We start from the raw sequence: 16,566 nt of genomic DNA on the forward strand, positions 1-16,566 counted from the left end.
TACAGTTACTCGTCTACTATATTGAGGAACAAAGGCGTCAGGACATTTGATTGGCCGCGATCCTTCCTCTTCTTCTTTGCATGACCGGGTTAAATCGCCACCTGTTGGTGTGGCATTCTCATGACAGCGTTTTTGTTGTGCTGCTGCGTTTTCGTTTGGAAACGAAGGAGGCGAAAACTCCCCGTGTACGTGTGGACATGGCCTAAGTGAAACAGGTCAAGCTGCTACTTAAAACGAAAAGATTCTCGTTTTCAATGACTAATCCACAAGAAAAGTCTGATATCACATTAGTGCAGCTCTTCAACAGAGCTTTGAGAGGACTGACAGCAGAGTGTGTCACCTGAACTGTAAACGAGCACAAAAACTCACGTCCCCTGCTTCCTGTCGGCACACACAACCTCACGCCGTGTGTGCGCTGCAGTTGCCGCTAATAGTAAACACTCCTCAGCAGGCAGAAGGTAACGTAACAAGTTACTTTTAAAAGTTACCCAACACTGGTCGTTACGTTCTCTTTCAAAAGCCACCAGATCTCATTTACAAAAATGATCATTTTATCTTGCAGAACAGGAGAGCTGCAGGTCTACCGCTGCCACGACTGGTTATTGTGTTCGGACTATTGCCTGACTTCGGTGTTTTAAACAGTTGCTTCAGATCGGATGCAGTATTTGTTGAGCACACAGTACCGTAATAAACGAACCAATCGAGACAGCGGTAAACGAACAACTGCCATATTCTGCTTGGTAAAATGACTGGTTTATCAATGGAGTCTGGTGGCTTTGAAAGAGGCGCTGTAACAGCTGTTTTTAGGTTAAAAAAAGGCCCAAGATGTGTAATATAGAGCAAAGATTTAAAAATAACACTGCACTATTAATACTTTTGTATGCAGGGCTACTTTATGGAGCCTAATAGAGCTGAAACAACTTGTTGATTCGCTGAATTACTCCATAAAGGGCAAAATAATTAGCGTTCTATTTTTACAACTACTGAATATGACGGCAGGGTAAAACAGTAAATCCCCGGCTGCTGCTGCTGGTGAAGACAGAAAGTGTGATGAGGAAACAATTAGAGCTTGAGCAGCGCCTCTCTGTCCACACACACGTCCCACGTCGGCCATCAGGGGGTCAGTGATGCTGGGAGCACTGGGAGGATAATCCCTGGAGGATAATGGACCAGTGTATTGTGGCCTAATGAGGATTTAATTCCTCTCACACACACTCTCGTATACATACACACACATACTGTATAGACAGAAACACCCACGAGATATGACTATTCTACCCCACCGCTGGGATTTCTCTCTGCTATGCCAGCTCATGTATATTCTGCAGTTATCACATGCAAATGGGATTCAGCCACAGGCCCCCTCGGAGCGCACAGTACTGTACTGCATGGCAAGTCAATTATAGACAAGGCGAGATTAATTCAGCACAATGTCCCGAATAGTAACTCTTTCACATTTCGGGGCCGACAGCGCTGTACGTTATCTGAGCGGCAGAGTTTATCAGCGAGGGAGACGGCAGCCTCGGCTCTGTTGGCAAACACGACTGAACAGATACACTGACAGATACTAAGCATGCACAAATGCTGACAGGAAGTAAATAACGGGCGAGAGGGAGTATTCAGGAGGACGAACGTTAAGGTCCAACACTATAGTATAAAATGTTTGACACAAGTCCAAGCACTTATTACGACTCATATTTAGGATAACAGTTAGGTGGCTGCAGAAGGAAGTGTAGGGTACGTATGAAGAGTGGTCAAACAAACAAAGGACTTTTACCAAGCACGGCAGGATTCTAGTTTGACTTCTTTTAAGTTGCTTGAGTTACATCTTGTACGTAACGTCACTGAAGTAAGTTCGCTGAAAGTCCAGCTCCAGTCGTGTTTGAAGACATGTAAAATGATCTGTTTTTTCTGTTTAATCACCTTGTAAAAATCCTCCCGAGGCATCTCCTCCTTCTCCCTCATTAAACATTCCTGAATCTGCAGGCTCCGCCCACAGTGCACATTTCCAACCGCCCCCTCCGTCGTGAAAACAAAACACGTCTCTGCCATCGTTTAGTGGCAACTTGTTGAAACTTGAAATGTCGTAATTAGTAGCAGTAACGTTAACGTTAGCAGTCAGTAGTGAGTTTGCAAAAATGGCGGTTACAGCTGGCTCGCACATCGCCGAAGTGGTTGCCATAGGTTACACATAATGATATGCGTATTAACAGGATTGGCTCCTTAGGTTTGTGACGCTTCAAACCTGCCAATCTGAAAACGTGTTGTTCAGCCTGTCCTTGGTACACTGCAGTTTAAAAGCAGACAGGCCCAGCCATGGAGATGACTGCTGATGTTGTCCCTGATGTGTCTTGTAGCAGATGAGAAACACCACATGGAGATGTTTACAAGGTTAAACTCTGGATTTTCACTGGAGGGGGTCTTAAAGTTTCGTGGGTAACATTACGTACGTAACGTCACTGAAGTCACATGATTCCTAAAACTTTTCTGTATCCGTTGTTATCGCCCAACAACGGCTGCATTAACGTAAATACCCTGTATCAAAAATAGGAAAAATAAAGCCTGGATTTCGTTTTTTGGAAATTCTGTGTCTCATTCCCCTCGGCTGTTGTGTTGAGGTTTACCTTGACGAATATGTAGTCGTCCTGCACCTGCAGCGAGTTGTGGTCGATTTTGCCGAGGAACTGAGCCGTCACCATTTTGTCCGAACAGTTCTGGATGAGGCAGGTGACATACAGGTAACCTGCAGGGACACACGGGAAGGAACAGATGTAAACACACAGTATTCAAAACATTTAACACGGAAATTATATATTAAAAATATATCGACTTATATTAGACAAGCAACTCCAGGTCTAATTACTTTTACTGTCAGTGGAGGTTGGTCGCTTTGAAGAGAGCTTTGGAGGAATTTCATGAACCTCTTTCATTTCAATCTCAGTCACTACATTTACATAAAACCCGCCGCATCCAGCGATGGAGAACATGTAGTCAACACGGGAGAAAATTAGGCAAATCAAAAACTGAGACATCATTCTCCAAAGTCGATCAGATCTGACAGCTTCCCCGCAGACATACAGCCGCTCGAGCATCCAAATGGCCAGGAGGGATCATCCTCTCAGAGACACACACACACACACACACACACGGGTTAGCGCCTGTTACAAAGCTCACCCAGTATTCAATTTCAACCAGCAGCTGCATCAGCAACATCGCTGCCGAAATTCAGCCGTTACTCTCCTCCCAGAGGTGACAAGCTGGTGATAGAGAAAATGCACATACACGCACACACACATAGAGAAGGCTGCAACACACACATGGGAGGTCATTTCTGCAGAGTTGTTGCAGCACACATGCACTGCATAAAAGCCGTTGTATGACAGTACTTGCAGTTGTGACCTTCGATTGACTACAGCACATTTTTGCATACGCTATTTGTCAGGTTAAATACGACGTTCTAACATCGGTGTCATGGAGGGAGGCAGGCAGGCAAACTCAGCAGACATTTCATTTAGTTTAACTCATCAAACACCAACAGAAAAACTTTAATTAACTTGTAATTAACTCAAACAAAGGCATGTGTATATGGCAGCATTGCCTCCCCTCTCTTCCTGCTGGAGCAAAACCCTCACCACCATTACCCCTCGATCCCACAGGATCCTTCTCCGGCGTGTTCCGTCCGCGCCGCGTTTATGGTCCGTCAGCGGCGCGAGCCCTCGCCCACAGGATCCGTGTCTGGTCCGCAGCGCAGCGGAGCGCTGGCCCAAGCAGCTGGATTCGCGAGATCACAAGATCGCGGGAGAACTACATTATCGTGCGAGAATTGCGAAATCACGCGATAACATCAAAGCTAACAGAGCAACACACAAACTACAGTTCAGTTTGCACATCCGAGGTTGATTATCGGCTCATTTGGAAATCATTCTGTGATTTTTGTGCTTCTACCGTGGCTGAGTACACGACTTTTCGAGATTTCAGTGTGTTGATCTTAAAATAACCGGAAAAAAACGTGAGTCTGTACCAGTGTTTTATTTTGAAATGACCGGATGTTGTATGCTGTTTTCGTGTGTCACTTCCTGTTTGGAATGATCTGCTCTGTTGAGCTTGACGCGTGTTTGAAGCGGCCTCCGTCAAAAATAGACCCGTGGTCTATTGTATGGTAGATCTTTAGTGGAGCAGAACGGAGCAACGCTTCTGGGGCGCGCCGGAGAAGGACCCAGCGCGTGCTGTTGAATCACGAGCATTGACTTGAATGGGCAAGATCAACTCCGGAGGTCGCAGCGCACACGGAACGAGCCGGACGGATCCTGTGGAATCGAAGGGTTATAGAGAGTTCAGTTAAGACTCTAACTTCAGCCTGTACCAAAACGTATCATAGTTTCTTATCGTAATATCGTTTCGTAGTATCATATTCAAGTTTTTTATCGTATTGTGGTATCGTATCATAGTATCATAGTGTGTTGTATCGTAGCATAGTGTGTTGTATCGTAGCATATCGTAGCACATCGTAGCGAATCGTAGCATATCGTAGTGTATTGTATCGTAGTGTATTGTGTCGTAGCGTATCGTAGTGTATTGTGTCGTAGCGCAGCCTGGGGGCCTTTCCCCTTATTTGGAAGTTTGACAACAAATTGTAATAAATTCATGTTTTGGGTAAATTGCCTGCTAAGAACACTGAGCCAGCTAACTAACTAACTGCAGCCATATTTTGCTGCCATCTGCATCAATGGAAATCAGTGTGACAATGCCTCCTTTTCATTACAACCAACAGAGAAAATAAACAGAAAATATCCCTTTCTCAGTGAGTCTATCCTCTTAACTGGCTCCATACTTTTCTTTCTCTGCTTCGTCTTTGTTGAAGAGGTGTCTGGGTCCAACAAATGGACTGGCTAATTTATTGAAAAGTCTGGACGTTTAATCAAAGCAGCATACGGCGGAGAACTCATTAAAAAACCATTAGATTGGGCTAAGTGTTCAATTCCAGCTTGTGGCACACACACCTGCAAACACACTCTTTCCTGACACTGAGGTGGACACAGAAAACTGTCAGAACTAAACTTAAAAATAAGCAACGAAGAAGAAGAAGTCCTTGAATATTTTATTATGTTATATTGACTGTACACAACCCAAAATCTATACTTCTACACTTTGGGGAGTGGTGGAGACGTGTTTGTGTTTACACGTGTGTGTCCATGTCTGTCTCTCTACATGCCTTACAGTGAGGTGTGTGTACCGGCGCATGGACAAGGTACACTCACGCCTTCCTGCACATAAATCCTCCTAATGGCACACACACACACTCTCTGCCAGCCTCCCTGCGCACACGGCTCATCCATCAATCGACCACCAAACCATTCCTCTGGAGTCCTGTCCCTCTCCTCGAGCGGGGGTCCTGTAGCGTCCCCTCTGCAGAGACTCTCACATCTCGATGTCAGTCTTTGTAGCGCCATCGTTTAACCTTGGCGCTGCCACATGTGACATGGGGGGCACAGGGCGAACAGATTGGTTGGGCATGCCTGAACGCTCCAGTCCCCCCCTCGACTATCTATCTATCTGTGCACGAGAGGAAAAGGGAGGGGATGAAAGCAGGAAGGGGGGGGACCATGTGTCGCTACATAGCCCCGGGATGCGCTCTCGTGCCTGGGCAGCAGGCCCAGACAGACAGCCCCTCTGGTTCCACCCTCCATAGACACAAGCAGACTTGTTCCTGCTGACAGCGCTCACATCCAGGCAGCATCTTTCTCTCCGTGGGGGGTTAACCCTTTAAAATGGACCTTCTGTGGTGGTCCACTGGGGCTGGTTTTTAACATGATCCTGCCTAAATCAGTCTAGACTAAAGAAGTGATTTTTTAGAGGGTTTATGCAGAAACACAGAGTGGTGCTGCAAATATAAACCCCTTCATATTGCCCTTTGCTCTCTGATACTCCTCTCTGACTCTGCCTGCTCAGGTTTATTTAGAGTGGGGGGGGATTATATGTCAGGAGACCCAGAGGAGGTGAAAACACACACATGCATTCACACTCCTTCTATTACCCTCTCTGCCCTCGGTGGGGAGTTAAGCACTAACCTGTCCGTCTGTCACTCAGCTGATGTGATAATCCAGATTTGCTGTTGTTGCCCCGGAGGGGGCCCTGATACCCCTCCATAATTTACCCATTAAATCTTCATTGACCGCCCCTCCCACACCCCACCCACAGTAAGGTCGAACACTCACGTCTTCTTTTAGCTGCATTTATACCTCAGGCTACGCTAACGCTAGCACAGCCCTGATGGGGACATTAGTCCAGCCCGTCTGCAGAGCATGATACACAGTCACTGAGATTCTTCATGCTAACCTTTAAACACTTAGCACTGAAGCAGAAGCATATTAAACACAGCACATTTCCAGTGCTGTTAATAGATATCTAATAATAAAGAAAATAATTTGCTATTTAAGTCAACTATGGAACTAAAAACTACTAAAGCAAACTTTGGTGTGTTTGAGTGTTGCGTGCATGATGAGATCTTGACGGCTCTCATGAGGTCGTCTTGACACATTTTCGATAAGCTAGCAAAACACAACCCCAGCTCGCCGAAGTGCGCAGAGATACATCCTGCAAAACCACATGCATTGGCGTGAAATAATAATAATAACGATTATAACTTTATTTATATAGCAAAGCAAATCACAAAAACTAGCAAATAAAGAAACTTAATAGGCAACAGAAGAACCCAAACAACACGACCAGACGCAGCACCAAGGGGACAAAAAGGAAGCAGGAAGAAGTAAAAAGGATTAATAGAAATAAAAGACATAAAAGAAATAAAAGATATAAAAGAAAGGAAATAAAGCAATAAATGTAATAAAAAGATACAAAAAATAAGAATAAAGTCGGATAAAAAGTTAGAGAGACGATTAAAAGGTAATAAGAAGACGACATCACATAAAGCAGCTCTATAAAAGTGAGTTTTAAGAAGTGATTTAAAAGATGTCTCTGATTCTGCAGCCTCGTCTCCTCAGGCAGGTCGTTCAGAAGCCGAGGGGCTGTGATGGCGAAAGCTCGCTCTCCTTTAGATTTAAACCTCGACTTTGGATCGACCAGGAGCCGAGTGCACCAGCTGGGCGTGCGCCTGGGTGTACCGTTATATCTGACAGAGAGCTGAACGTCACGCCCTGTGCACCAGTGAGACTTGAGCCCTGTTTGTGTTGCACCTGGGTGTTTCTTTTACACCTACGCTGGAGTTTAGACTTAAATCCAAACAAATGATAAAAGTAACGTCACAAAAGTTGAAAGAAAAACAGGTTCCTGAAGTTTTGTGTCTCTCTTCTCTTACCTGCTTTGTTTCTCACGATTTCCTTTGCGTCTGTGTTCACCAATCACGGTCATGATTTTTTTGAGGAGAATACATTTATGTTTGAAATGTCACTGTGCTCGCGTGCCCGGGCCCTAAAAGTGTCTTAATGAATCATATGAATGATAAATGAGAAGGCTGAACATCACTTTACCTCCGCTCGTGTCCTGCATCTCCATGTGCACCAGATCAGGGTCCACATCCACACCAGATACCGACCTGGAACACACACACAGAATCACATTAATCAAAGCAAAGTAAAACAATAAATCTTGGATGCTGACTGTCCTTCGTCTGAATTTTGAGTCCGGTAATTCTTGGAGTTATGTTCCTGATCCCTCAGTAAATATGCAAAGCTCAGCTCTTCCTGGAAGACGCACTCAGCCTCGCCTAACGTGCTTAAAACCTCAAAAATTCTCTTCCCCTCTCCCTCCTTAAAAGACCCCTCACATCCACCACCGTGCACTTGCTCTGCGTGCCCTTCAGTGGGCAGTAAACCAAGCAGCAGTGGAGTCTGTGAAATTTCCACAGCCCAGTAAAGATAGAGCGGAGATTTAAAACCTCGTTACTTCGCCTATAAAGAGACTTTACGAGCAATTAGCAGCCGAGGAGGGACGAGGGGGGAGATGGAACACAGGAAGAGCTACAGTAAGGAACCTGGTGCGGTCTTCTTCGTGTGATCTGTGCGAGCCGTTTGTCTGCTCGTCTATTAAAATCAAGGAATTCAATATATATGACCTGAGCAGCTTTTTAAACCAACAGAGAGCGAAGCTTCCTCGTGAGGTGATGACGGCAGTAAAAATTAACTGATCTATTTAATAAGACACTTTGTAGCAACACTGAGGCAAAGACAGACGACCTCCACGACTGTTTTATACGTCTATAAATCTAGATCCAGTACAGTGTCAGAAAACCGGAATCAATCAGGAAAAAAAGTCAGCTTTACGAGGCTGCAAATTAGTAGCATAGTGGAACTTTAAGGGCCTGTGTCCACTGACGGTGTTTTCTGTGCTGGCAGCGCCCACGACCTCAATTTCAGAGCGCTTCCTGTTGCTAGGTTAAGAAAGTTGTCTGGTGGCACCTCCCCTTCCCTTGGTGGTGACCGTTAAGTCTGTTTTAAAGCTCGGTAGGCTTCATATTTGGTTGTTTTCAAGGACAAAGACAACATAAGGAATCGTGTCCTGGCGTTAACAGCAGCTCGACACCTGGAGATTGTACCCTCGAAAAGAAGAAGACGACTTTATTTTTAAAGTAAATCTTTTCACTCTGATTTTACAAACAGTTGTCCCGCGTTTATACACAGAGCTGGGATGACACGTGCCAAGGGGCCATGGGTGGGAGTCAAACTCGGGTCTAATTGAACCGCTAAGCTAAACCGGTGCCCAGTTATCTGACTTTTTAAAAGTAACTGTTGCATAAAGTCGGACCAGGGCAAAGGGTTAAAAGTTTTTTTTAAAGCTGCTGTGAGTCGGGTGGGGAGTGAGTCTTTACCTCAAGCGAAGGAGTTCAAGTATCTTGGGGTCTCGTTCACGAGTGAGGGTAAAATGGATCGTGAGATTTACAGGCGGATCGGTGCAGCCTCAGCAGTAATGCAGGCGTTGTACCGGACTGTGGTGGGGAAGAGGGATCTGAGCCTGCAGGCAAAGCTTTCGATTAACCAGTCGATCTACGTTCCAACCCTCAACTATGGTCACAAGCTTTGGGTAGTGACCGAAAGAATGAGATCGCGAATAACAGCGGAAATGAGTTTCCTTCGGAGGGTGTCTGGGCTCAGCCTTAGAGATAGGGTAAGGAGCTTGGAGATCCGGGGGGAGCTCGGAGTAGAGCCGCTACTCCTTCGCGTCGAAACTAGCCAGTTGAGGTTGTTTGGGCATCTGGTCAGGATGCCTCCTGGGCGCCTCCCTTTGGAGGTTTTCCGGGCACGTCCAACTGGGAGGAGGCCCCAAGGCAGACCCAGAGCTCACTGGAGGGATATCCTGTCTGGCCTGGGAAGGCCTCGGAATCCCCCAGGAGGAACTGGAAAATGTTGCTGGGGAAAGGGACACTTGGGTCACCTTGCTGAGTAGGCTGCCACTGCGACCCGGCCCCGGATAAGCAGAAGTTAATGGATGGATAATGGATGGATGGCTGCTGTGAGGAACTTTCAGTTCGTGTTGACTTTGGCGCCCCCTGTGGCCAACGCCGCACCTCTTATCTCTTTGCTGATTTCGTCCTGAACATGCTGAAGTGGTGTTATTTAACAAAAACTCTCCTCCTCCTTTCTTTACAGTTACATGTATCACCCACTTTAAATGTTTGCCATGGAGAATGTAGCGTGTAGTAAATCGTATCGTCTGACACCTACCTAAACAATCAGTCATGTCGCTGATGGTCTGGTTTGCAAGATAATACTGACTGATGTTTGTGTGATTACAAGTGTTTGTAAAGCCACAAGATGTCACTGTAGGAGTCGGGCAGAGACAGGGGACCTGGATGATGGAGGGAAGAGGAGGAGAAAGAAAGACTCTTCAACGTGTCCTGTATGTTCTGTCAGAGTGTCCTTGACCAACACATGGAGCCTCTGTCTTCTCACTCAGCGCAGGTTACTGTGGATAAAAGTGTCAGCATGCTTGAAATGCAAATGCTGAAGACTGAAGGTGAAAGCACACTCTGCTCTGGCACTACATCATTTATTCATCCGGTTAGACCTTCATCGCCGTCTGAGTGTGTGGGATCTCCTTCTGCAAGTGAAAGCATACAGCCGAGAGAAGCGAGGGGAAGGGGAGGAAATGAAACGACTGATAAACATGACGGATGGAGAGATAGCAGGGAGGACAAATAAAGAAGAGAAAAGCAGGAGGAAGTGCAACACGCTGCAAAAACATCCTCCCTCTGTGCGACTCCAGTTCCATCCCAGCTCTGGTTTCCATTCGATTATCCGCATGCTTTCAATTTTGATCGCCTCTCCTCAAACGTTTGCTTTTGTTGTCGTCCTGCGAGGCGCCCGTTCAATTCCACAAACTGCTGTTTCTTTTCATTCAGGCTGACAAACACAAAGTTTACAGCCGCCGGATCACAAAAACGAGGTCCGCAGGAGCCCACTCAGCCGGACCACCCCGGCAGCAGATTGGTTTTAATGTGATGTTTTTAATGTGATTTATGTGAGCTGGCTGCCAGACGCCTGTTCCCTTGTTGCTTTTATGAGTGGTGGGCCACAGGCGAGGCTAAGGCCAGAGCCAGCAGCCAGCTAACTCTGACCACACACATTTACAGCTCATGTATGCGCGGGCATGTCCACACTTACAGGAGAAGCAGGGAGAGTGTGTGCAGGCCTGAATGCACGAGTGGGCATCTGCTGCAGGTTATTTTACCTGAGGCATCAATATGTTGCTGCATTCAGAGAGGGGAGGATACATGCACACAATGATTGTTCTGCTTCCTACATACAGCGTAAGTAAGGCCAAATAAAAATCTGACAAAACATGTCGGGATATAAGCTAATCATCTCTCTTTGCTGGTGTTTGGCTGCTAAGTGTGTCTGCTTCCTGCTAGTGGTGGGCAGTAGGCCTACAGGGGGGTTTATCACAACTTCTTTGCTGGAAATAAAGTTGACGAGAGCAGTGAGACTAAACCAGAACAGTAAAGTTTTGGCCCTAAAACCAAGACACAGTAAAAAGCTTAATAAGGCTGAGAGAATCTGCCAAGCTGGGTGATAATTGTCTCGAGGTTTACAAGCATTAGTAAAAGTCTTCACACGTTTGATCCATTGTTTGTGTAGAAGCAGTTTCAGTTCAGCTTCCAGTGAGATTTGGAGGATGGTTAGCCAATGGTTAGCATGCAGAGGTACCAGGCAGATGGATCCAAGTCTTAACTTCCGCTAGGATCCCAAATCGTTATCAGCTTTGGAAGGTGTAACTCTTTCCCCCAGCTTCCAGTCTGTATGCTAAGCTATGCTAACAAACCTGGCAATAACTTTGTTTACTGAAACAGGTTGAGGTCTATGGAGGCAAAAAACAGTCGCAAAATAATGTTCACAAATGATTCCCCAGCCTGCAGTTGTATTTCACGTTTTGACACTCCCTGCCTTAGCCGAGCTCTTTACCTGGTTTTAAATGCCCAGCAAAAATTCACTCCGTCAGCAAGTAATGATAAGTTTGTCTTTTTTAAATTTATAGTAAATTTAGTGGTGAGTAGTTTTATCAATTATGGATATATTTGAAAAAACACAGGCTGATTCGACAGATTTGTTCATAGGACTGCATCCGTTGCCAGCAGCGCTTAAGATGTTGCCGGACCTGTTCATATCATGTAACATGAAAATGCAAACAGCAAAATGAAAATGTCTCATTTTCACAAGTCACGTTTTTACAGCTATTTTGCATGTTTACGATGGGACTGCTGAAGAGAGACAGGAAATATTGGGAGAAGAGACACGTGTGGATGTCATGCAGCGAAGGTTTGAGGGCTGGAGTCTAACCCAGGGCTGCTCCGGTGAGGACGATAGCCTCTGTACGAGGCGAGCGCTAGCTGCTGCTTGTTCGGTGCGACGTTGGTTCCTGCAAAAAGTAGCTGCATAGCATTTGTCAAGAGATACAATGTGAATATTGGATTCCAACAACTATGTAAACCAGTCGGTACTTTTGTCGCTGCAGCCGTCACGCTTTGACAATGCTTAAAATCCCTATTAAGGTTGAGAGGGACGGGGGTTCAGATTAACAACACAACAGCACCACTTTTTATTGATCCAATCACATCCGTAGAAGTTAATTTAGATGCTTTACATAGCTTAACCTTGTCCACATATTCACTGAGGAAAAGTCACATGTCTCTAGATGAACACTTCCTTATCTTAACGCTTCATGATAAATCGTTTAACCATCGCAATTGCAACACGTCAAACTGCTACTTTAATGGTACAAATCGAGTCATTTTCTCGTTCTCTTTGACTAATCATCAGCAAAAGTCTGATATCACATTAGAGCAGCACAGAGTGAACTGACCGCTGAGCTGCAGAGTCTGTGTCACCTGCCTGTTTCAATGTGTGTATTGCCGTCATCAGCGGCACCTCGTTTCGATGCTCATTAGCGCTGTGGCTACATGTACGGGCTGGTGGCGGAGCGGACGTGTCTACAGGAGCGAGTGTGTTGACAGGAAGTAGGAGATGGGGAGCTTTCGTTTCAAACAGTTACTGAAGTAAAATTTGAACACCGTTAGAAAGTGTAGATGACATACTGTATAAGTAGCACAACTTCAGCCCACAAGTCTATTTGTATTTATTTTATAAAGAAGCATGTCGCTCCTCTTGAACTCTTTACTTTTTAATGCGGATGTCAGAGTCGCTGAACCAAGAGTGGTAAAAGTAGGAGAGTTTTGTTTTGTTAGAGGAGCCCTAACTCTGTTTGATGTGACTTTAAACCAAGATTTGAGGTCAGTTTCATCAGTACAGGGGTCAAGCTGAAGGCTGCACCCTCAAATCCCACGTCTCAGAATAACTCCAGTCTGATGTAGGAAGCACTGAGGGCTGTTTCTCTCCTCCCCAACCCTTTCCTCTCATTTTTTACAGCGCAGAGTGTGGATGATTTGTGCGTTACAGTTGGAGGTATAAATCAGAGGTGTCTGGTCGTGAGAACCTGCTCATTTGCCATTGGCGGCGAGAGGAAACAAACTAACGGGAACTTGCAAAGCCTCCCTGACCTTCAGAAGACGAGGAGGAGGGTAGTCGCGTCTAAATGCATCATGTTACAATAACGCAGGTTTGACAGGGAGGGATGAGAAGTTCGGAGAGCAAGAGGAGGTATAAAAGTTGTGGAGGAGATGAGATACAGAGGGAGAGAGACATGATGAAAGATAGAATGAAGGTAAGAGTGAGGAGGGGGAAGTGAATTATTACATGTGCAGGGAGAAGCCGTATACCTCCGCCTGCTGTGGTGCTTTTTCTGTCACCGGAACCACAAAACCATCAAGAGATTCATCCATAAAACGGTTCAGCTGCATAAACTCCGGCTCTTACGACCTAAATCCAATCCAAATTTCTAATTTAAGAAAAACTGGAGCAGAAGTTTCCTGTATTATGCTGAACATAAAAGTGATTTATGAGCATCTGGGATGCTGTAGATAGAACTTTAGTGTTGGAGAAGTACTGCGTAAATGATAGTTAAATGGGTTCAGGATATAGTCAAAAATAAACGTACTATTAACTCTGCAGGGGGTCACATTCGTGTTTTACGGAGCTTCTAATAAATCTAATAAAACAAGCCATAAATATATGAATAAATAAATGCATTAAAATCCATTACACCATGCTTGTATGTCCACATGTTTAAATATAACATCTCTTTCCTCACTTGCGTTGTATCTTGGTTTCCAGCATGGAGCGCACGGTGCACAGGTGGGAGGGTCGTTTTAATGGGGAAAGCAAGTTGTTGGTATTTTGGAGGAAATTAGGACTAAAGATAAACGAGTAAAATAAAGTCTGTTCCAGGAAAGACTTTGGTGACGTTATCCACGAGAGTAAAGACTGGGAGCAAATGTCCAGTAAATACACATTAGAATAAACTCATTTAAGTCCCAGGAAAGCCGCCTAGCAACCTCGTTTGGGAACTACATAACATGATGATTTAAAAAAGGGTCATTTAAATGTACTGTGAGGAGATTTTAACAAGTTATGGAACCTACTGAAAGAGACGTGACCTACAAACACCAAAAAGACCACCAGGAATAAGATTGACATTACTGCGTTCGAATGAAAGCTGTCCTCAGAAGGGAATCATTTTCTACTTTTACCGTTACTTTCCATGCGACTTTATTTGTGACAGCCACGAAAAAGGACGTCGAGAAGTCGTGACACATTTTAACTTTGGAAAAAACATGATACACACTTCATTAAGAGAGATATTCTTCGGAAGTGAATCAAGAATATGTCCCTCTCTGAGTGACCTCTGTTAGCAAGTTGACATAATCAAGTAAGAGCTGTATGGAATCATTACAGAGCAGCTGCATTAAATTAATACATTTGTAACCGATGTCTAATATGTAAAATGTAAATAATGTTCAGATCGCCTGAGAGGCAGCTGTCTAACATCTTTACTAACGATGCTGCTGTCACGCAGACGCGGAGTTACCACCACAGTAATGGCGGAACAAACAAATGATGTATTAACTGTATAACCTCGCCGATGTACGTCGCTTTGGACAAAAGCTAACTGAGTGGTTGCCAGATTCATCTATATGATTATTCAACGCCTGGTCACAGCTGCCAACGCGTCGGTTACTGACAAAGTGGCTTACAGCACGCTGCCAAAAAGGCCTTTGTTTCCATTTTACACAGATGAGTTTGAAGTCAGTCGTACTGATACAGTTCAAAGTGAAGTAACATGAGATTTTTCCTAAGAGAAAACCACACTGGAGTGTACAGGACCGGATCAAAATAAGATGCACAGCTTCGTCCAAAAGGTTTGCAAAATCCATCGTAACTTACAAGTGTTCATGCGAGAAAGTTAGTTTTTCACTCTGGATGTGCTAAATGTTTCCAGCCTTTGTTAGCCTGGGCTAATCCATGCCAAACATGTCCTCATATGAGATTAATATTCATCTTTTCATCATTTAAATGCTGCACAGTCGCTTTGAAACCTGAAGAGACGTTTCACCTTCCTCTTACGCTCTGGTACTTTTCATAACACACCCACTGAATACAAGGTTTTACCATATTTGGTTTGGTTTCAGTGGGTATTTAATTTCATTCACTCGAAGTCCTTGCTAAAACCATTCATGCATTTCATATTGTGTGAACAAGGATGACTTGTTCAGTCACATCTTTATAACGGGAAGTTAAAATTCTCGTAGATGAAGAAGTCATCAGCTGAGACGCTCTGAACGCCGAGCTGAGTATTTATTCCTCCAATGATGAGAAAATAAAGTTTAACTGACCAGAAGACTCTGTCCTTGGTCACCCGCTCCTGAAGCAGAGTCCACTTGCGGCCCAGGTCCGTGGACGCAAAGAGCTGGACACAAGAAGAGAAGAGCACAATGAGACAGAAAACACACGCTCAGAGCATCTAGCATTGAATTATAGAGCCTAACCCGAGCCCTGTTAGCAGCTGAATCCTTTACAATGGAGGATAAATGGAGGGTCTATTTAGAGAAAAACAGTTCACCCAATCAGACCACTGAATTTCACGGTTCACCAAGTTAAGACTGAGCTCATTTAATAATTAATCATAGCAGGTTTGGTGAGCGAGTGTGCCCTAATATTTTATGAGCAGTGTGTGTGTGTGTGTTGCCTAAGTCTGTACGGCATTGATCCCACCCGTAATGAAAGTCTATTGATTCCTACCCATAAGAAATCCCTGATGTCTGTAAAGCACATTGGAGCTGCACACAAACTTCTTCTATAAAAACTGGAATACAGTTTAACGAAACGCTCGCCTTTCACAGAGGTTGGATATGAGGACAAAACAACTTTCCCTGCTGGCGTCATTAATGATCAAACTTATTCTAACTTCGCATTCGTAGCTGTGACCTTGTTAGAAATCTGCCCCTGCCCTCGCACACCTTCTTAATTTCCGCTTGCCTCCACACGTCTCCCATCATCCTCTAGCTAAATTATTTTTTTGTTCTGTTTGAGTGGATTCCTCGCCTCCATATGCAGCCCGCCCATATGGAACAGATTAAAACCTAATTGAATTGCTTGTTTAATTACGTGTAAATGTATAAAGTTTGAGGAGGAGTTGAGCTGACTCAAGCTTATAAACTGTTGGACCTAATGTATGTCTTTAGCTTTATTTCTAATCTAAATTAAACTCTTCTCTTTGGATGTGTGTAAGAGTGCAGTGCTATCTTTGTAGGAAGGGTTATAAAATGCTGAATGACAGTTAAATTTAAACTTAAATGACATGTCAGATAGAAAGATATGTCTAACGTCCTAGTAGGAACCCCCTGCATCAACATAAACGATTAATTGTTTTGCAAACAGGGGCAAAGATAAAACAGTTATTTCTTCTTGAACCAGAGGGCTCTAAATGAAAGTGCATAGCCTTTCCTGGCTCTGTCTAGCAGCTCCTTTTCTACATCTGAATCCTCTCTACGCCTCGCAGCAACAAGACATAAGTAATACATATGGCAGCACTAGATGTCTCAGTTGTCATGTTTGCTGGGGATGTACAGACGTGTTAAAACTAAGGAAGCAATTAAAGCTACCTTGTGGGAGAGCGGGCGCAGGATGGAAAACAGCAGTGTATGACATGTAGAGCCATGTA

The 16,566-nt window shown here is 44.6% G+C and overlaps 1 protein-coding gene across 1 annotated transcript in view; it reads right to left on the reverse strand.

Moving 5' to 3' along the window:
- Nucleotides 1-16,566, reverse strand: part of sorcs2 (sortilin-related VPS10 domain containing receptor 2) — a 353,714-nt gene that overhangs the window by 50,063 nt on the left and 287,085 nt on the right. Inside the window, exons 5-7 of the mRNA XM_069672327.1 lie at nt 15,239-15,312; nt 7,488-7,552; nt 2,625-2,743 (exon numbers count right to left, since the gene is read on the reverse strand). Coding sequence (XP_069528428.1) covers nt 2,625-2,743; nt 7,488-7,552; nt 15,239-15,312 — 258 coding nt within the window. The remainder of the gene's footprint in view (nt 1-2,624; nt 2,744-7,487; nt 7,553-15,238; nt 15,313-16,566) is intronic.

This window comes from Semicossyphus pulcher, unplaced genomic scaffold, assembly GCF_022749685.1.
Source record: "Semicossyphus pulcher isolate SPU_LCO1_2020_fin unplaced genomic scaffold, fSemPul1.0.p SCAF_21, whole genome shotgun sequence".
NCBI classification, from domain to species: Eukaryota; Metazoa; Chordata; class Actinopteri; order Labriformes; family Labridae; genus Semicossyphus; species Semicossyphus pulcher.